This window comes from Amphiprion ocellaris, chromosome 7 (assembly GCF_022539595.1).
Source record: "Amphiprion ocellaris isolate individual 3 ecotype Okinawa chromosome 7, ASM2253959v1, whole genome shotgun sequence".
Taxonomy (NCBI): Eukaryota; Metazoa; Chordata; class Actinopteri; family Pomacentridae; genus Amphiprion; species Amphiprion ocellaris.
Window position 1 is genome coordinate 13,460,231 of NC_072772.1, and position 23,154 is coordinate 13,483,384.

Here is a 23,154-nt window from a genome sequence, read left to right on the forward strand (position 1 = left end):
AACATCAAAAATAAACTCATTCTTATGTAAAAGTAACAGGATTGTATAAATCAAAATGTCTTGTGATTTAAAATTATTTCCTGGGGCTTCTTCTTTGTGTAGTTTTATATAATAAAGCTGCAGTCTGTCATGATTTCATTAACCTCCAAATATCTATCTATGTATCTATCTATGTATCTATCTATGTATCTATCTATCTATCTATCTATCTATCTATCTATCTATCTATCTATGTATCTATCTATGTATCTATCTATGTATCTATCTATCTATCTATCTATCTATCTATCTGTCTATCTATGTATCTATCTATGTATCTATCTATGTATCTATCTATCTATCTATCTATCTGTCTATCTGTCTATCTGTCTATCTGTCTGTCTGTCTATCTATCCTATTTCTCCTTTAAATTTGCAATATAAATGGCGGTGACTGAAGAAAAAATAATATTTCACGCTGATTCAATATGTAAATCCATTATGATTATACTTAGAGCAGTTATTTTTACAAACTGTATACAGCTGTGTATAATCCATTAAAATATGTGAAGGGTCACTTTGTTGCATTTTATTTATAACACACCACTTGTAAACAGTGCAAATTCTCAAAATGCTCAGTACTGACGGTGTATATGCTTATTCTTATGATATAAACAGCTATGTGCTACATCTTAATAAAATGTTTTACATGTCAGCAATCACTTTACAATCACTTACATTTCCTTGAGGAAATGCTTCTTCGTTCATTTTGTACTGATCTCAGATGGATCATGCGTATGGAAAAGACACTACACTTGATTTTCCAAGTTAGAAACGTCTCTTTGTTCGTTGCATGTTTTGGCCAAGACAGTTTCATTTGTCACACTGATAGTGCAGAAAAAGAGGAAGAAGATTCCAGTGGTGAGGCAAGATCGATGTCACAGGCCTTCTCCACGCTGCCTGATTCACACAGAGACAACCACTGTCTCTGACTGCATTCCTCGTGAGTCCACAGTTACACTGTCACATGTTCACCCCCTCCGTCTCCCTCCGCTGTCTCTATCATTGAAGACAATCGCAAAAACCTGAATAATCTGTGGAAAGACCACAAAAATTCATCTTTCCAATGTTTTGCTTGTCATGCACCGGGTCTTGTGAATGGCCCATTTAAGCACAATTCCTGTTTCTTCTTGAGATACTTCCTTGGCCTGAGAGTATAAAAACAGGGGGGAGCTTCGAATGCATGGTTCACTTGTCTGTTACTTACCCTGAAACGCTGTGTGTCCGGAGGCTGATCATGTGTGTTATGCATCCAGGGTTTAAAGGGTTTCTCTACTTCCTCTGGTTTTTGACCTTATTTTTAGGTACCAATAAAAATCTTACGAATGCAGGAAGTAGAGACTTGTGCAGTTGTTAAGTAAAGTTGATTATGGCATATACTCTTGTTTGTCTGCAACATTATTATAAAGTGTTGTAAGTAAATGTTTTTACCAGATAATTAGTACTGATTAGATTCATTCAATTTGTGCTGAAGACCAATTATAATGTGAATATTGTCACATTTGCCTTTGATGGCTTAACAAATCAACATTTGTTGTGATTATACTATGTTATTGTGTCTGTCTTATATCTGTTGATTCAGTAGTTTCAATCTGAGCACGCAACTGCTTCCTGCAGCTCCACTGTTGGCCACAGCGAGGTGCTCCACACCATTCCTCTGCCTTTAATCCAATCTAAGTGAGCTGTAGCATCTGTGGATGAGCAAATTAGGCAGCTTAGAGGAGCCAGTGGTCCTACAGTTGGCATTGCAAAGCTCCTTTACTGGGACATCGGTACTTAATCCTCACAGCTCTGATCATTACAGCTGATGAGAGGAGGACACCGCCATGCTGCATTGTCTCATATATGCACCACACTGCTCCTTTGACTTAACAGAAAACGACACATCATCACCTAAACACAGATGCAGGTCTTAAAGTTTTGGCTTTTTGCTCACTAATTACTACAATTATGGATTAGAATAAATTTTCTGTAATTAAACACCAGCAGTGTGGGCTGATTTAGAATATAAATAAATATCCATTTATGTTTTAATAAAGAAATAAGGACATCATATCACCTAATATAATTTGCTGTTAGCACTGTTATGTAGTGGTAAATTCACCTCATATCTTTATTTTTGGATCATATATTCATTATTTACAGTACGTTATAATAGTGAAAGTCCATCGCCCATTTCCTAAACTTAATATGACATATTTAAATGTGTTATTTTCCTGAGCAGCAGTCCACAGGCCGATGATATTCAGTTTCCAATTATGTAAAACAGGCCAAATCAGTAATTGCTAACATTTGACTTGCTGGAACCAGAGACTATTTTCTATTTTTGCTTGATAAATGATGAGACCATCAAAATTGTTGGCTGTTCATCCTCTATTCAACTGACTAAATGACTGACTAATGTATCCTTTTTGTAAAAAAGAAAGAATGAGTTAGTTCTCCATTAAATTGCACAAAAAAAATCTTAAAAAGACAATGAAAAATTAAAATAAAAGGTTACTTGAAGCAATGCTGTGTCCAGGCCACATCAGTGAATATTTCTGAACATAATCAGCCTAACAACCATACAATTAAAATAACAGTTTGTCACTTAGGAATAGAAGACGCCACAACCTGCCAATTCTTATGTTTTGGATTTCATACAAATTAACCAAACGAGATACAGTGCAGTTGATTTTTTTCAACATAATGTGCTCAGAACATTTCCATTTTACATTACAGCACACAGCCACACAATCAAGAATATGTTTTTTTCAAGTTTATTCAAACATTAGCTGAGTTGATCATAGAAGTAAATATTGTTATGAAGTTGTGAATTAGCCATATTGCCTTTTCAGTGACCCCAGCTCTCACCCTTTTTCAGCTTCACACAGGGCTATGGTAATCAGGCCTACAGACAGCCCAATCACTATAAGTCTATAATGCTGATCAGGGATTTGCTGAATCTGCGAGCATTCTGGATGCAGTGTAATTACAGCACAGACATGATGGAGCTGGATGAGCGCTAAATGGGGATCACAGTGGGGCAGATCATAATGATCAGGCCATCCACATGTTTCTGAGGCAAATCTCATTTTTGGTATCCAATCTACCATACTGTTTTATTAGCACAATGTCTGGGGTCAATTAGCTTTTAGTTCACTGCATTCAAATAATTAAATCGATACAATGTAGCGCGCTTTAATAATTAATTTAGACTGAGATGAAAAGAGGATTTTTATGCTTTTGCATTTTAAAAGAGATCTCTTGTTTATTCTTTGCCTGTTTTTGCGCTTCCTCTCGGCGCAGCAGAGATTGACATATAGTTAGCCTGTTCTTCATAACAAGCTACTTCGCTGTCTCTCCCTCTGCCAGAACTGTCAACCCCCTAACAAGGTGTACATATTCACAGCTGCTGCTGCAGGAGAGGAGCCCAAATGAGCAGAGTCTGGGTAAGATGAGAGGGACAAGCCAGACAACAGGTGCATAGATACATCACTGCTTATTCACTGCTACCACACTGTATGTTTCCAGCCATATAAAAGACAGCTGGGTTTGATTTATTTAGTTTTTTTTTTTAGATCAATTACTTGTAACTGTATGGCAACTCTCACTGCTCAGACAGGCGGGAGTATGACTAAGGGTGTCTCATCCCAGTCTCACAGGCTATTCACACTTCCTCTTCCCCCCGTGGTGGTAGTGTTGCATCTCTGCAGTGTATCTGTATCTGTTTGTTCATTCATATGAAAAGCATTAGTGACACGTAGATGAGTAATAGAGGCTAGTTTCTAAACAGGCCGCGGTGGGAGTCAGAAACCCTGCCACCCTTCTGCTCCTCGCCTCAAGGCACTACTCATACCCTCACCAGTCTCCCTAGTTACTCTAACACTTACATACACATACATATGCCTTCTGTGGTTGTTCAAATACCACCAGGATCCCACCTGATGCGCCGGGTGCCACAGAGCAGATGCTGCTGTAGTTGTGGGCAGGAGAACAGTGGTAGGCTGTGGACGTCCTCATTACTGAGACGCTGTTCGGCACCACTCCCTTGTGGGATCTGTTTTATGAAGTGGTTCTTATAATCATTCACCCCAAGACCCACATGAAACCCATAAAAAAAACTGAAAAACAGACTGTAAAATTTCATTTAAATCCACCCAGAGTTGTATTCACTTTCAGGTGAGTGAGGTTTAGACATAGATGTTTACTTGGGTGTAGAAATAAATGAAGCATCCTGTTTTATTAGTTTTCATGCACAAAACTAAACAAACTTTCAAACCAGAGCTGAGAAAATGAAAAGAGTTTTTAGATCTTTGCTTTGTCTTTGCTGTGAGAATCCTGACATACTATGGCCTGGTGGTGTTAATTGTAGAGCAGACAGATGGAGCAGGTGTGTGTGTGTTTACTGTATGTGTCACACTCCCCCTGTGACTTCCAGAGGTTAGAACAGGTGCAACACCTGGAGTTTGTTTCCTCATTAGGATGGGCATCTCCAAGGTGATACCCAATTAGAAAAGCTGAACCTGGCTCTTAGGACTCATGAGTGGATAGAGATCAGATACAGCTCATCTCTCACCAACAAATTGCTTTCACAAATACACCACTTTTGTGATGCTCTTTGCAGAGGTAAACCTGCTGCATTTCTCTTGTTTCCATATACAGACAAGCACATTTTCTCACACTCTGCCATGTATCTTGTTTCCCTCAGCAGGCTGAACAGACATCCCACTCTGAGAGAATATTATCATGAAGACTGGTGCACCAACTCACCTTGCGGTGTGGTATTGAGTCTCCTTTGCGCTTGACTGTGTCCCTCTGTTCTTACAGCTATCTATCAGTTTCATAGCATGCAATCTGCATCCTTCCAGCCTCCCACCACCCGCCCACCAGTGCTGTATCTGTTGTGTTCTGCGTGCACAGACACCGTGCACACAAGCGCATTGTGTTTTTTGCAGAAGTGTGTTCATGTTTCCCAGCACCCCCAACCCCCTGCATATAAAAAGAGAGAGGGGAGCTCCTGGGCAGAGAACACCCACCGCAGAGCTGCCCTGGCAAGGGTAGGAGAGTGTGGAGGGTGCCTGCCCCCCTGGCTAGATGCTACTCATAAAAGAGGGGGGAGAAGGGATGTGAGGGTGGCGGTGTGGTTGCAGGAAGGACTGAGCGAAGGCGTGCGGGGAGGAGGTTGGAAGGCGTGAGGGGTGGGGGCTTCTTCATACATTTTTATGACCACATAGATAAGGTCAGTATTGTGCCATCGTTACTAGGCAACACTGCGACCCTGAGCTGGATTGAGTTGTGAAGCTGAGAAGTCAGATATTCTTATTACAACAGCCCTGCTTCGATTCTGTTGTGTGCATTTGTTAACAAGCAGCCTGTCTCCGTGTGCCGCTCTCAGAGTCAAGGCTGAAGGACTGCTTTAACTGGACGATTAACTGAGGCACTGAAATAATTAGAAGGCCATTGATTGGGTTATTACATTGTTACAGCCATGTTGGTGATATAACGATATCTGTGCCCGTTCAGATGTGTGATGATGGTAATGGTGATGAAAAATGACGATGGGGTGTTTGATTATATATTTTTAATGATCCAGTTCATGTGGGGATACACTAGGCTGTGGGTGTATTGATTTTTCCAGTTTTCAAGCAGAGAACGGAGGAGATGGAGACCAGGCGCATATGCAGCCAGAGTACAAATCACCAAAACCCACCCTATTCTCTCCCTCCCTTTACACTCTGCACCTTCACTCCTTTCCCTCTCCACTGCTCCTTTCTGTCCCCTCTTTTCCATCACCCTCTCAGCTCTCCATCATCACTTCCTTATTTCTGCCACTCCTCCAGCAGCTTTTTAAAAAATTTTTTACCCCTCCTCTCTCTTCTCCTTGTGCTCGCTCTCCTGCCTCTACTACACTCTCCTCCCATTTCTGTCCCCTTCAGCGTCCTAGTTTAGCACGTCAAGGTTGGCTACAGATATGCTCCTCTGTGCCTTGGGGCTAACCAATGGGAAACTGGCTGGGGTTGCTGTAGCAGGCTGGGGTGTTGGTATCACGAATTGAAAGGGAGATGGGAAAAGGTTACTGTAGTGCATGTGCCGCGGTCCTTTCCGCAGAGTGGAATTGAAGTCACATATGCACACGGTGGCCCTGAAACGCTGCAGGGTTAACAGCACATGCCGGGAATCAAACCTGAATCCTGCGATCAGAATGTTTAAGCAACAACAAAAAAAATTTAAAAATTACACTTTAGCTCATTTTCCAACATTACAGTTGGCTGGTCGACTTCAGCAACTTCATGAGTCGCCATAGCAACAGCAAAAGCGTCCCAGCAAGTTCATCACTTTTTAGAGTCCCCCTGGAAACAGTTCTGCGCCACTCACAGCTTGGTTCTGAATTTAGGCACGTTTTCTCACTATGCAGCATATTTTTTTCTAACTTGTGGAAATGTGTTGTCAGATTAGTGAAGATGTTCTCTGAGTCTGCATGTGTTCTGTCTGTTTGCATGTGTTTTCACAAGCTGCAGTATATTGAGCTCTCAGGGCCACCATACTTGGAGGTTAAAACACAGGAATGTCTCTCACCTGAAATCCTGTCATATCTGTTGAGGAAATTTGAATTAGGCTTTAAATTTCAGTTAGAGATACAAAATAAAAGAACTTCTCAACATTTTGGAAAATAAGCTTGTTTGTTTTCTTGCAGAGAATTAAATTACAAGATCGATACCATTACCTCATGTTTGTCCATTAAATATTAAGCCAATGCCTGAATCCAGAAACTGACTGACTAAAAACAAAGAAAAACATTAGATTGGCTCTGTTCATGGGTAAAAAATACACTTCTTAGCACCTCAAAATCTCAGTAAACAGCACAGTATTTGTTTAATTCATACCACAATAAAGTAAGTAGTGAGCTTTAGAGGTGTTGGTATGTGAATTTTGTGAGTTAGAAAAGAGTCAGGTTATCTATGTCTTCTAGTTTACAGTCTTTATCCCAAGTAACCTGGACATCTGAAGCAGTTTCATGTAATAGTGTAGGTCTTTTCTTGTCTAATTCTGAAAGAAAATAAATTGATTTTCCACTTATTTCCTCAAATGGCAAACTATTTAAATCATGACATACACCCATCTATGTATTAGCTATATGTGCTTTAACCTGTGAAGGGTTGCATGGAGGTGATGTCCATCCCAGCTGGCACTGAGCAAGAGGCAGGTTACAATTCTTTTTGTTCACCTTCACACTTAGGGCCAATTTAGAATCACCAAATCATTCTTCAATAGTTTTTGGAACTATAAGAAGAAACTGGAGCACCCAAAGGAGGCACATGGGGGATAAAAATGCAACCATCACACAGTAAGGCCCCGACCAATCGACCAGTAGGTTCAAACCTCGAACCCTGTAGCTTTGAGACAACAGTACTAACCATTGCAAACCATCATCAAGACATGAATTTAAAAAATATATTAAAAGTATCTGATCCTGGAAGATGTCAGTATCTGAAATCTGATGATAAAGCTGTTAAAAGTTTTATCCGTGGCTTGAATGCGTGCTTGATGTGGGTGGTCCCCTAAAGACAGTAATTAAACCTCTCCCCCTTACTTCTTTGCCCTTCCCACTGACCTCCACAGACATATATGCCATCTTCAGTACTTTATCATTAGCCCTTTTGATAAGTTGACTCCTTAAACTCTGTTGCCTTTGTCACAGCTGGCACATTCCCAAACTATAGCAGTCTTAATTTAAAGAGTGTGCATGTGTCCAAATGCTGATTGACCTGCAGGTGTCTTTTCATCCCAAGGGGACCAGTGGAGCGTAAGACTACACCACCCTGAACTCTGTTTAGGAGCCACATCACTCTGGCCTGGGCAACATGTAACCTTATACACACTTGTATCAGGAGCCACGAGCGTGGCTTGTCTCTTATCAATGTCATTGTCTTAGCAAACAAAGGGGATCATTATACCGGTGCTGAGAATGTTTCTATTCTGAGTTAATGGGTCGCATAGTGTAAAGGCAACCTGATCCTCCTCAGGGTGATGAAGGAGTGAGCTGAGGGCTGACATTTTGCTGATGATAGGCCAGTCTGTGTTTTGTTGTAAGAGACACTGGGCTTCACAGGAGTTGTCAAAACAAGAGGCCCCATCCTGAGGGATTACCCAGCCTGTCTGCACACACACCGGGGACAGGGTCGGCCACAGGGACAGGGAGGGTGTGTGTGTGTGTGTGTGTGTGTGTGTGTGTGTTTGTGTGTGAGTGGCCTGCAGAGAGAAGAAGGTAATGCAAGGAGGAAGAAGAGACATCGTTGAAGGAGAATGCACTGTATCTTCCAATTAATGTTAATATTTTGGATTGACAATCGTGAGATTAGATGCAGAGCTGACCAAAGCGACGTGCTTTAATGACAAAACAGAAGACAAGCTACACTTGATTGAGCTCATGATGTAATTAGTATGATCACTGAAGCACACTGTGTTGTTACCTGTCTGATCTCAGTTCATTACTTATCACATAATAAAGAGCAGAGTGTGGTGGTAGAGTTTCAAGCATTTTACTGACGCTATGCGACGCTACACTAATGCTCAAGAGCACTTCAGTGTAGCTTGCTTTTTGATTATGCCAATTTAGACAATAATTGGCCAATACAACCATTTATTTAGAATGTCTGTGGTTGGGATCAAGAGAGCCAGACTAGAAAAATATTGTTAGTTTTTCAGCTTTCTAAAACTTAAATTATCTCAGGTGCTTGTCTTTGAGTTTAACTGACAGTAAACACAAAAAAGAAGTCAAGATAGAAATCACTGCAAACTGTTATCAAGACTAAAAGTCAAATGACATAAAAATATCCTAATTCAAGTTCTGGACAAAATCTTTACATAGATTATGCTACTATGTAATGTTTGTGGCTTGGCTTGTCTTTTTTTGGTGCGTGTTGATACTTTTCAGGAGTGCATTTATGGGTATGGATATGTTTTTTAAATAAATATACCAACTAAAGATAATGCAGTGAGGTAGCGGGTCCCAAAATGAGACACTGAGGGGAGGTCACAAGGTAATTTCAAGATATCAACATAAATAGAAATAGCACATTTCAGTCATAATTATTCCAAAAGTTAGAATAGTAGTTAAAAGCTACTCGTGATACACACATACAGACATCAGCTGTGAGTCTTTTGCTACTACATACTGTATGTTTACTCAGTACTACAGTTTCTACATGGGGATTACTTTTAAATTGTGCACCTGATGCTGATGTGCCATTTAAGATATAGTACTGGATAATTACAGCTCTGAACTCAAATGGCAAAGGCCAGAAATCATGAAAAAATCAACGTTATGACTTCACTATATTACTTCATAGTGATTTTCAACTTCTTTTGCACAATCCGCATCATACTTCTTCTAAAATCCTTTTCTTAGCTCATCTGCCTCCATTTGTCTACATCTTCCTCTGTCATTTACCATATTTTTTTAAAAAGAAATCATTGATAAGAGCATGTCTGTTTCTTTGATTCATAACCATGTCACATTATATCCGTAGACACCGAAAACCTTTATACAGAATGATCTCCCTACTGAGACAACATGTTTTATAGTTCCTACTGTGTGTGGGTTCAATTATAATAACACAACTACCACTGATATAACTTGCAGCACAATTCTGATTAATATATTTTATTTCATTTTATCATCCACGTTGGAAGTTGGCAGTAAGATAAAGAGCGCCAACAGATCCCATGCCAGTGTGAGTATTACAGTTGGAGGAGTCACGACCTTGGCTTTGCAGTGTTGGTGAATCGTCTCATATGTGCTCCACTTCTTTGCTTGTATCCACACGCAGATTTGGTGGCGAATGCAAACACACCCACAGACAGACATGCATGCATGGTCACACAGCAAGGCCGAGGCTGTCTGCAGCCGCCCAGGGGCCTCATTGTCACATTCACTTACCACTGTTTAGGCATCATACTGAGGGGGCTAAAACGAACTCCTCCCTTTTCTTCCCCCTGCCCAGGCAGAAAACTCAAACCCCACCAAAAATCCACTCTGTTCATATTCAAAATACAGCTGTGGAAGAAGAATATAATGTTACATAGTTATTGTATTTACATGTGTTTTCCATATATAGGGCTATTATGTTTGCATATTCCTGCACACTGGAAGTACTTCTATTATTTTTATGACCTATAGTCCTTTGATTATGCTTGCTTCTTATTTGGCTTGTACTGTCCACTGACTTGCAACATTTTTTTTTAAACCCTATATGTTACTATTTACTGCTATGCACTAAAACACAAATCAAGTTCCTCGTGTGTCAAAGCCTGCTTGGCAATAAAACAGCTTCTGATGTGAATCTCTTCTATATGAGCAGCTGTCCTTAGTATATAAAAAACTGAAATAACCATAATGACACTTTTGCATATTGTCATGTTGGTTTGCAGTTTATTCCAAATGAATTATGAACAAATGACATATATCTTTAAATCGGATTATTTGCTCTGATTAAGTGACATGATTTAGTCACATCATGTACATGCAATCTGAATCTTTCTTTTAATGCTGTTTTATTGTAAGTGTTCCTACATGGTCCTCTGTACTCCACCAAACAGATGAATACCATAATGATATACTGAATAACTGTGTGTTCCAGCATGTAATTTTTTTCTTTTACACTAGCCCCTTAGAGACAGCCATGTTGGTTTTAGAGATAGATAACACGTGTGCCTCCTCTACAGGCCTGAATGTAACCTATTAGGGTTTACCAGTGAATACCTCAGCCCACTGGCCACGAGGTCAGGGCTCTTGTCTTCACAGTGAAAATCAAGGCATTGTCTTTCACATCACAAGTAGCCGGTTCAGTTGTACAGCTGTTGGCCTGGTGTAGGTGATAAACACCAGCACCTGTTCTCCATAAGGATGGAAGAGCTTGTGTGCCACCAGAAGCAACATTTGACCTCTATGTATCTCCACTGTCAGCTGAATGTGATCTTTCTATCGCCAGAATTACACATGAGATTTCTCTTTCAGTAGTATCTATGATGCTAAAACTATGAGGGCTTTTTTTTTGTTGTTCTTGTTATTTATTATGTCTCGGGGATCCCTGTACGTGTATTAGATTGCACCTTTGCGCATGTGGTATTAAAAGCTTCCCTCACAGCTTTCCTGTTTTTAAAAACAGAGGAGAGGGAGGCAATTATTTTTTAATTATGGTTTTTAAAGTGAAAGGGTGATTAACCTGTGCTAACCAAATATTAGAGTCTATATAGGGATCAAATGTGGCTTATGAAGTGCTGTAATTATTAAAAGCAGTATTGATTTAGAATATAATCATACTGTATACTATATAATGATACTGATAATGCCACTGTACTTTGCTCAAATGAACATAAGTCATTTGGCCGTTGTAAGGTCATTTGGTCAGTGTTGATGTTACTCTGTGTTTGTTTGCTGTCAAACACAGATTGTGAAACTGTGCTTATACTGGGAATCTCCCACGTATGGAGTGTGTGTACAGTCGTGTGAGGGTGTATATACTGTACACACAATACATAGCCCTGTCGCAAATGTAACCCTGGCCTATGAGCTGGGGGAGACGCTCCTCTTATCTGCTTAAATGCAAACACATTTAACCTTTTATATTTACATTACTTTATTTATTCCATTTCTTGTTCCAATTTTTTAATTCTGGCTTCTGATAAAATCCTGTTTGCTGAGCTAGATCACGCCAATGCTTCATTTCCCCTAAAATGTCAGATGGCACCCTCTAATGCCACGGATCCTTCTCTCAATCCTTTGAACCTACAGTCAGATCTCTTCTTTTCACTCCCTCTTTGGGGGTTGTTTGTCTTTGCAGGTTGTGAATGTCACCAAAAAAACCTTCTTTCTTTTACAATGCTGAAGGCTGGACCAAGGAAAGCTACATGCACTTTTGTTCTGTTTGATCATCTGTATGTCTTTGCCGTTGGCATCACACACACGCACACACACACACACACACACACACACACACACACACACACACACACACATGCAGTCCTTGAACTTTACAGAGAAAGTAAAAGAAAACAGAGATGCCCCTGAGCAAGGCGCGTTACCTACTATCACTTCCCCTTTTCAAAAATTCTTATTGGAAGATGAAGACTTGGTTGTGTAAAGTATTTAACCAAATACGAGTGCAACATGACAATACTGAGGGTGACACTGTGCACCTAGAAAGAAAAGACAAAGCTAAATTTGAACCCGGATGATGTTGCAAATGATCATATCTCACAGTCAGCAGCAGCTAATGAACTAACTTGCTCATCCATGCCAAGAATTTCGAGCTGAAACCCCAGCACAGTGCTCCTAATCCACTCTAAATGACAGGCAGGATCTCTGACCCACTGCCCTCATTCACCAGTGTTTTCTCCTTAGCACCACAGAGACTTAAACTTGTTTGGGTTTATCTTCCAGCTTAAGCAAAAAAGTAAGTAACATTATCTTCTTACTCAATTAAACATACATTTTGGAGTAGCAGGAGCACAAAAAAGTGGATGCTGGTGATGAAAGAACAATTTCATTCAGGCAATTGCTGAATAAATCAGACAGAAATAAGAAAAAAAATACCTGGAGAGTCATTTTAACCATTTTGAGGCAGGAGAGAACAGTGTGTTCTGGTAGAGACTTCAACAAATGCAGAGCAGTGTTCTTGTTTATCTGCTGCACTGGAGTGAACACTGAGAGAAACAGGAAGACAAGTGGGCAGACAGTGTAGAAAAACATGGTGCAAGGAGACTGGACAGCAGCAAAACCCACTGATGAAAGCACCTGCACTCGGAACTGTGAAAAGGTACAGAATCAACCCACCATCTGCACTAAATTATCACACACTTGTTTGCTCCCTTGGAAAAACACTGAGGCATGTATAGACAGCTGTAGAACTGTGCATTTAAATAACTGCACAAATCTTCTTCTTATTTTCCACATACAGAATGGTGAGGCTCCTTCCCTCAGTTTAGATAAAGGCACATAATCTGAGTGTCCTGGGGTACATTCACTTTCAGTATATTCTGTCATGTGGGATAGAGAATGAGCTGCAGACTGCGCTGCTGGTTATATCACACTCAGTGTAACCCGGCTCTGTGGACAGGCCCACAGGCTTCCACTGCCTACTACAGCTATACCCTTGACTTCAAGGCAGGCATTAAAATGGAGGGGTGGTGGTGGTGATAGCGGGGTGGATTATGGGGTTGAGGGAGGCGATGTGAAGTGTGTGTGCGCGCCTTTGGGGTGGGGGACGCTTTATGTTAACCCCCTTTTCTCCACCCACTGACAGAGTGATGCCTTTTCTTCCTCTATTAAAACCACTTCAATCAGTTCACAAGTGTTGCTCAATTAAAAATTACCCTCACCCGTGCGCTTAAATGGACACAAAATGTGCGTCATTGGATGTCCTTGTGGGCTCCTATAGGAAACTCTCCTGGTTTTTTTTTTGTTTGTTTGTTTGTTTTAACCCATAGGAGAAACACCCTATGAGCACGATTCAAGCCGGATCTGGTATATAATGCTGCATCCTGAGTACACCTGCACACCAGCAGACAGCGCTTTCCGTTTGAGCCGAGACAACTCCGTGCGTAAAAATCCTTGGTGCCTCGGTGCGTCAGGTGCAGCTCATTTCCTTAATGCAAATGCCCCGCTCGCCGCGTGCTCACACTTTCCCACCTTCCACTAGTATCCTGCCCTCAGGACCGACCGGTAGCCGCCTCTGCTCCTTTAAGGCAATGAGGAATTAAAGCGTCTGCAGGGGCAGGGGAGAGGGTTATTCTGTGTAATGCTCAGAGAGTCAGTGTGGTGCGATTAGAGAGCGGCAGCGGGGAAGATGCGCTTACTCGCCTCTTGCTGGACGCACAGAGGCGATGAAGATGATCTGACTTTGGAGTCTGAGAAAAAAACCGGGTTTTCATTCTTATACTACCCTCTCCCCTCTGTTTGCTTCTTTGCTCTTTTAGTTGTTTTGATTTTCTAAAGAATTTAATTTTTCCACCCCCAAGGATGATCCGTCAGACAGTGTTTTATTTAGGAAATCGGAGCTTCTGATATCTTTCTTTTTCTTCAAAGATTTTAGTTTAGCCAGTTCTTTTGGAGGGGGGGAATTCATTATGGTTTCAGGATCCGCTCTAACCCGGCTCTGACTCAGCATCACACACACCTGGGCTTCACCCCTTCAGCATCCTTTTGAATAACAGGGAGAAGCAGCAAGACGCGGAGCAGAGGAGAGTCTGAGCACTGCTCTCCCCAAGACAATCACAGAGGCTCATTTATGGTCCAAGCGCGAAAAAGACAGCTCAGAGAGAAAAGCAGTGTAACGAAAAAAGTAGGAAGGAGATATTAAAAGTAGAGACTTGGACCGGTTTGCTTGAAGACAGTGGCAAATGTTTAACCTTACCCCAAGCGCACACAGAAACCCAGGGAGGCACCGGTCGGAGGAAGAAGAGAAAGCATAGCTTGGAGGGATTGAACGGAGCAGGGCATGTGGATATTGGCTTTTATCTTTTTCCAGAGCATCTTGAATGGTAAGTTTCACCTGTTCATCTTTTCTTTTTTTATTATTATTATTTTTCTATTAGTGCTCATTACCTACTGCAGAAGGCAAATGACTAGCAGACAGCTAAATGAATGAAGAGGGAGGATGGAGGTCACCTGTGACCCACATGAAATGGATTTTATATGGCTGTCAAAAGGCTGACACCCCTGATAGAGGGAGAGAGACGGGCGAGGCATGAATTGCGTTTTAAATCCTTCAAGCTCCCCTACAAAACATTAGACACATCTCTGGCCTTCAGATATATACACCCTCAGCCCGATGAAATAAAAAAAGAGAAATTAGATTTGTTTGAGCCTGTATGTAATTAATTTGTTTGATAGCGTTGATTTTGGTTTTCTACTTTCAAGTTTTAATTGTTTTGAATTTGCATGTTGTGAATCTGACTTGCATCTGTTTTTATTTTATGCCTAAAGTCACTTATTCTGTCACAACCTTGTTCCACTGTGGCCCTTAGTAATAAGTGACGTCTTTGATATAATGGACATTTGGCTTAACCCTTTCCCCCTCCGCCACAGCTGACATATTTTTTTCAAGTTTAAGATGGCCTAAATGAATAAAAGGCATCAAATTGGTAAATTCACAGCTATATTTTTAATTCAGTAATCCATATTTGCATATTAAACATTTTGAATTTAAATAATTTAATCATAATCATGCTTCTCTGAGAATGTTTGCAACATTTCCACAAGCAAATCTAAATGCACCTTTATGTTATTCACCTTTAAATGCTGTTTGTAGAGCGAAAATGAGCTCAAATAGTACAAACTGTTCTTGTAAGTAATTAAACAAAATGCAATATTTTTGGTGAGGCACATTCCACAAAGGTCACATTTTTTCAGGAAATGCAAAAGTAACTCATACACACAAAAATATGAAACGAAATTTTCAATTCAAATTCTGGATTCAAACACCCCCAGATGCGGTTGTGTGGCTTATCTGTGTTTTCTTGTACACATGTGTAAGTGCATGCATGTGTTCCACTGCACACATGCATGCGGCTGACACCGTGCATGCATATTTGCGTGCTCATATAGTGTATCTATAATCAATAGTGGAAAATTGATACAGTTTATTGCGTTCACTTATTGGCCAGAGTCCCTTCTACAGGGAGGGATTATGGCTGACTGGGTGTGTACGAAAACAGGCAAAGAAAAAGGGAGAGTTGAAGAAGGAGAGGGAAGCAAAATGGAAACGTCTGTGAGAAAACACGCCACGGTGACAAGATTTGGTGATTGTTCACATATTGGAACAAAACACGCCAACGGTTGAATCCATTTGTATTAAAGGGTAAAAAAAAAAAAAAAAAAAGCTGAATTCACAAAGCAAAAATTGGGGGAAATGGGGATTTACAGGTATGAATACGTTTAACCGCATAAAGGGGCTGTTATATGATATGTTGTGTCCCCAAAATGGATTTTCCCTTCTGGCCGGAATGATAAAATAAGGCTTCGAAATGGATTTTTGTTTCTGTGTCGACGCTTTTCCAGTGCTGAGGCAACCCTCAGTCGGTGCCGTTTATTGACATTGACTCCACATAAAATGGTATCTCCCTCAGCCCAGCTTGTGCTGAAACTCATAAAGGAACAATAAGGAATCCTCATTAATCATAATCATCTGACTCTGACATTAGATCAACTGCCATGCAAGATTGTGTCCGTTTATTGCATAAGGGATTATTGAGGAGGCCCGTGGCAAACAACTGATAGGGCTTAAGCAGCAGACAGCGCTGAGTGCAGACATTACACTTTTTGTGTTTGTCATTTGCACTGCAATGATTTTTTTTAAACCTTTTTTTTATGTATATGTGTTTATCGCTTGCTGTTGATTTTTATTCGATTTCTCCATCACTGTCGAGGAGCCGAGCCGTACGACTTTGTCCTCTGTGGCTAGATGTTTTGTTGATTATCATGAAAATGAGGTGTTCATCGGCTGAGCAGTTGTTGTCAGAATGAATGAATGACCTTGTAGATAGAAGCCAGCACAGAGATTGGATTCCAGACAATTCTTGCTGTTTCAGAGTTGGGCCTATCACGTGCTCACTGGCCTGTCTCTATGGTAACCTCCTTAATGGGTGTCGGGCTGCGTCCTAAAACATTCACCCATTCACTCCTCCCTATATGGGGCAGAAAGCTATATGGTTGGTTGTCGTCTGGTGGCTGTAGAACAACTATTCCTGTCATTTAGAATCTGTGGTGGTGGTTGGCTGATGTCTGGTTGTTGCTTTTCCACATTACATGGTGGGATAATTTTTTATCCACAACGTTGGGTGTAATAATTCCTCACACACTGGACATCTCTACAAAATGGCAGACCCAGGGAATAAAAGACTGCAGTGAACACGATGTGAAACTGCGAGTTTGGCTGTTGTTGGCCCGGAAGTACTTGACCCAGAGCTAATCGCATCCTGTTACATTACTGTGTCCACAGCTGTGTGACCAAGGCGGCTTTTCGTTGTGTTTCCTGCTTCCCTCACTCTTTCTTGTGACTTAGCTCCTCCCTTAGTGAGGATGAGAGAGGTAGGATGCACCTGTGCACTCGCGCCCTCGAGGTGGGTTTCAGGGATCTGGAGATCCTCCATGATGGCAGAAGGGGAACATTTTCCAGGTCACAGTAGGAGAAAGGTTGCGAGGAATCAGCATATTGAAAATCACGCCAAATGAAAGCCGTGTGTCTCACTGGCTTCTGGGTTTTCAGGGTTCTTTTGTCAGCTTAACGAACTCTGGAACCTATTAAAAAGGGGGGAAACAGATACACACCTGGACAATGCTTGCAAATGTCACATTTTAATTGCTCTCATCATGGAAATAATTGCAATCCATTGTCCATTATCAGAAGGAAGCAAAGGACAACCTCTGTCTGGACTCTTTTGTCATGTTCCACACAGTAAAAAAAATAAAAATGGTAAATCTGACACATTCCCCAGCCAACAGGCACAATTATTTTTTGTATTCCATTTAAGTCTTTATGCTTTCGTTATTTCTTGGGCCTATCAAAGTAGAATCTATAAATTCAGTCATCAGTACAGGAAACATTAAATATCTCTGCCTGAAAGCTGCCTCTAGGCAAAACCACAGCAAGCTAAACTGGCGTATTCAAATTCTCATCGCAAAGATATAATGAGACAAGGCTGCTGACAGAGTCTCCACAAAGACTGTGATGATTTGTAGACATACGTGCGGCTTAACCTGACGCTTAAAAAAAGACTTATCTCGTATGTCTCCAATAAAGGAACATTTATGCAGAGGTCAGGAAATCATGCAATCAAATTTTGATCTCAATTAGCTGTGACCTTTCTGGTACTAAACACACATCCAGCGTGAACTAAGAAAGCTCTTTCAGAGCATCTAGCCCAGTGTAGCTTACAGTACAGTAAATAGCTGCCAACATCAGTTAGCCTGCCAATTTTACATGACCCTACATTATTAGCAACCTGAAACACTGGATGGAAATGCTGCGGAGACTGGGGTGGATAAATAGATTGAACTTGGCTGCAACTAGAAAGGGGGAATCAGTGTTTGCACGATGATAAATCTGCATGAAGGTGATGAAAGCAGGGCGCTGATGAGAGCCTCATTTGTTGGTGCTTTGAGGTGATTCTCAAGTCTCTGTAAGGATTTCCAAAGATCAGTGGCTGCCCAGTGGCTGCAGTGTCCGTTCATAGGCTGCGTAAAGCAGTGGAGTGAAACCTGACCAGCCTTACAGCTGCACCCACAGCCATTAGTCTGTTTACTAATTACCAATTAGGGTTTGGTTGCACAAGCGGTATCATAGCTCATGAAATTAAATTACCCCATGAAAACACGTAGCGTACAGTCAAGTGATAGATCATCTTGTGCAGCCTTACTCTGATATGAATATCTAATGGGCTAAATTAAGTTTACAAACCCACTTAACTGACTCACTTGTGTGAGTTATAAGAGGGTTTGTTGGGTTACATTTTGAACTCTGCGCGAGATTCCAGTTGAAAGGGCTGCTAATGTTGGGTAATGGATACCCTGATGTGTGATCATAATAGATAACCCCTAGTTCATACATCCTAGCTGTATAATGAGGGCTAGTCTACTGTACCGTACCTCCTTGAGCCTGTCTAGCTCTCTAATTAGGACGAAGCTTTGGTGACTTGTGTGTGTGTGAGCCTGTGTGCGTTGCGTTTCACCCAATGTAAAATCTAATTACCGATCACACTGTGTCTGTCTGGATTTCACTGAATCGGAGGTGTAATTGCGCAAGCCTGCGTGTAAATGTCTCTTGCATTAAAATGTTAACGATATCATTTAGCATCTGCAGAGAAGAGCAGAAAAGCCCTCAGCACCCAGATGTAGGTGTTTGATCATGCGTGCAGAGTGAGGTTGTAGTACATCTGGCGGGGGTTTCCCTCTCAGACAGGGTTCTCAGTAGAGAGGATGTTTTTAATTCACTCAGCACCTGTCAAAGTGACATGTTATATTACTGTGCTGCACAGCACAGGTACTGTAGCTGAGGAACTGGTGTAAAAGCTTCATCTGACAGTTTAAAACAGACTAAGTCAAGAAAGAGACACATCTCTCTTGTGCAGAAGTGCTTCTATCTTGGCACAGGAGATTTTGACCTATGACTTTCTGCATGACTATTCAACCATACTGCAACTCTCTCCTTGACTCACAAGCCACGACTGTTATGTGAAGAGCAGGGGTTGGCAGAAATGGTCTTCTCAGGGCAATACTGATTACTAATCAAGAAGACTTATAACCAATATCTGGAACTGACATACATGTGTAGTGGAGGTTAAAATCATGATGTCAAAATTCTCCGTCACAAATTGAGCACAAATTGCTTAACCGTCTTTATTTATGTTTTACATATGTTTAATTGAAATAGAATGTTTTGACATTTATCTTTCATTGCTGAAAAGCTATTACTAATGACGTGTAAAGTGACGATATCAATAATTAGAAAATATCACATATTGGATCTGATAAACCCGTGCCGATAATCAGCTGACCCTTAGCTAATTCTAATTTAATAAGAATCCAAACCTCATATTCAACTCTTGCTTGATCTATGTCTCCAACAGAGATTGTAATTAACTAGACATGGTCAGTATTAAATACAAAACTCAAAACAAATCCCAGTTGCAAACATTGCTTAACAAGTTGAATTTGTTGGACCCAGGGGTCGGCAGTATGCAAACAACAGTTCTTTATCATATTATATGCAGTTTTATTGTATTGTGAGATAATATCTTTTGTATCTTCAACTGAGAAAATTTTTGCATTTTGTAGTATTTTGCCTGTCTGCTTTATCAGAAAATGCTTTAAATATGCAGCATTCTAAGCACAATTTTATGATTTGTAAAATGGTTCATGAGTTGTTGACATCACACAAAAAAACTGTCTAAAGATCATATTGGTCAAAAATATGTCCTGCTTGTTCGATTTGCCTCATCTTGTTTCTTAGAAATTCCAAATATTCACAATTCCTTTTTAACATGATGTGGAAATATTAAAGTCCCTGTCCAGTCATTGATTGAACCTTTAAAAACTCATCTCTGTGCAACAAACTTACACATTTGACCTTTTTTTTCTCTGAAAATAATCCCACCCAACCTCAAAATGGCTTAGATGTAATGCAACACATTGCCTCTGTTATATCTATAAAGTATGCCATAGCTTTCACTACTTGCTGCAGCTTGAGCACACCAGCTCACCTACAACTCTTCTCTGCATTTGTTTTTCCTACATTGTCTTGCAACACAAATCCACCTACAACTCTGCTCACACGCTGGAAATCTGATTGTGAAGAATAATAATATAGAGAGCCCCATCCTGCACGTTGGCAGGATTGGTTCCTTTGGTTTGTTGCATATGAAATCCCAGAATTCTGCATCTGTGTTTATGAGACTGTCATCGGCACACTGCAGTGTCAAGGCGGAGATGCTCAGCCATGGTGCTGACTGCTTATTTTGCTCACGATTTGTCCTCTAGCACATAAAATCACCATATGGACATGTTGACAAGGTAAAAAGCTTGGGGGTCTTTGACACATCTGGCAAGTCATAAAATATAAAAGTTCTGCAATTTGTAATAGAGCATAGCATGTAATATATAGCCCTTCATTTACAATAAATACTGCCGCTGATGATTATCTGGACAACAATTATTCTTCCATTCAGACAAATTGCTGACAAAACTTATTAGTGCTATATGTCAGTGCTTAAATTATGCATCTCTACTCTGATAGACAGTAATTTGGATGTAAACATGTATTAAACTGCGTGGTGAGTTTATGTTCTGGATGGAGGGTGCCACTAGCTCATGCCTGCTACCCTCTGCTGGGTGTGTGTTGTATCCTGGGCTCTACAGGCCTGCAGTCCTTGTGGCAAGCGTCCCGCCAGAGCTTTTGTTCATTGTGGAAGACAGGTGGCGGAGGTGTGATGAGTTTGCTATCCATCACCCACCAAGACAAACATTCACGCTGGACCTCATAAATACTGCCTCTTAATCCAGTCCTCCACATACCAGGGCCAGGCTTTGAACTCGACACACTCGGTGGCCCAAGGCTGAATTGATCCCTGCGACTCTGGCCTGAGCATGATGCATGCGCCTGATGTATTGTGGCTCACTAACAGTCTACCAGCCTGTCAGTTTCCCTCCACAGCTGCCTTTGAGCTTGGCTTTCTCCTCTCACATTTCATGGACTTCTGTTATATGCTGACGTCCTTCCTTCCTTTTTTTTTTTTTTTTTAAAATCACACCACATGTCTCTTCGACCTCTCTGCAGTTTCTCCAACCATCGTGTCTTTGCTGTATATTTCACATCTTAATCAGATTATTCAAGACTGCATTTCCAGGAGATATTTCACCAATCACGTCTGCCCCTGTGTCTCATGCTCCACAGTCCGAATATTAAAGTAGGCTAAGGGATAACGGAGGAGGCAAAGCTGGATAGACAGAGTGACAGAAAGACAAATGGGTCCAGCTTGGTTTCTCGACACTGCTCTTTATTTTTAAACCTGGCACAGATGCTAAGATTTAAGACCAAGTTAGTGGCGGTTATTTTTAGCCGGCCATTTTTAAAGTGCTGTCATCTTGTTGGTAAGGTGTGTGAGAGTGTGCATGTATGTGTGAGATGTGTAAACTGGGGTGCTTTATTTGTGTATTTGCCGGTGTTTATGTGCATGTGCAAGTACCTATATAAATGTGAGGAGGCTTCACAGAGGGTGTGTTCTTGTGTGCCTGTGAACTAATGTGTGTGTGTTTAATTGGGGAGTTGGGTGGGTGGGTTAGGGTGTGACATGGAGTGGAGCCACAGGAGTCTGATTTATGTCCTTCTAGCTACTCATCGATCCCCCGGCCCGGTGTGAGACTGAGTGCATTGTCAATAATCTTAGCACTTTGTGGTATTCCTAGAATTCCCAGACCTCCTCTGCTCAGACCAATGTGCAATGCTGCAGTAAGCCATCTTGTCTAAGATCAAATCAGAGGGCACAAGGCCTGGCAGCAGTGTATTTGATTGTAAGGTAGTCCAGCAGTGAATAGATCATTCTGCGGAGGCTGTGCTGTTGAAGAAAACAGAGAATTGGCTTGATTGTTCATACAAAGGAAGGTAATTTGGACAGAAACCCTGCATGGGTCCCTAGAAGCATGTAGCAGTTGCTAAGTGTCCTGTAGACACTTAGCAACACGTAGATGAGGTCTATTATGTGTTGCTCTGTGTCTCTCTATCTAGACCATCCATCCCCACAAGTGATTATGCTAATTAGTGTTTGATCAGATGATTAAATTAAAACCCGATTCATCCAAAGTACTAAATGCTCAGAATACATTTGTGTCTGCTTGGCTGCCTGGCTTCAGACGGCACGAGTCCCCTGGTGTCCCAGCCACACGAGGAAAGGATGACCGGAAAGGAGAAGGAAGAAATTGTACAAAAATACCTCTTCTTTTTTATTCAGGCAGTGGCACATGGAGAAGGAGAGCTGTAATAAAGCAAGCCGGGGGGCTGAGGGAGAGAGAAGAGGAGAAATGGAGAGAAATGAGGAAAAGGAGAAAATAAGAGAATGTGTGTGTGTGTGTGTGTGTGTGTGTGTGTGTGTGTGTGTGTGTGTGTGTGGGTGTGTGTGTGTGGTGGGGGTGAGTAGGGGAGGGGTTGCTGAAAGGAGTCGTGCTGTGGTCCCTTAAGTGTTGAATAAACATGCTTGGTTTAGGGAAATGGCTGCGATAAATGTTTAATATGATAAGTCCATAAAGACGGTCAAATGAGTCTGGAGTATTAAAATGAGCATGGCACGCAGCAGCAGTTGCAGCAGCTTTGGAGGGGGAGGTGGTGGAGGTGGTGATGGTGGTGGTGGGGGCTGATAATGGCAGGCAGAGCTAACAGGATGAGAGCAGCCAGCTGCTGTGACATCAACATTAACACACTCCACCAGCTGCTGGTCACAGACGTCTCTTGGACAAAACGTGGACAGCGGTGGATCTTCAAGGGGCGACCGTGGCTTCATAATGGCATTATTACCAGCGACAATATTAGCAAGAAGAGATGCGCATTTGTAAAGCGCAGAGTTTAAAAGTGCAGCAGATAAGGTA

The 23,154-nt window shown here is 41.3% G+C and overlaps 1 protein-coding gene across 2 annotated transcripts in view; it reads left to right on the plus strand.

The window, feature by feature from the left end:
* Positions 1–13,598: 13,598 nt before the first annotated feature.
* dscamb (Down syndrome cell adhesion molecule b) overlaps positions 13,599–23,154 on the plus strand; it is a 131,275-nt gene continuing 121,719 nt past the window's right edge. Inside the window, exon 1 of one of the 2 annotated variants that reach the window (XM_023299561.3) lies at positions 13,599–14,561. In XM_023299561.3, coding sequence (XP_023155329.1) covers positions 14,519–14,561 — 43 coding nt within the window. In that variant the 5' untranslated portion in view covers positions 13,599–14,518. The remainder of the gene's footprint in view (positions 14,562–23,154) is intronic. The other variant, XM_023299562.3, reaches the window with a different exon arrangement.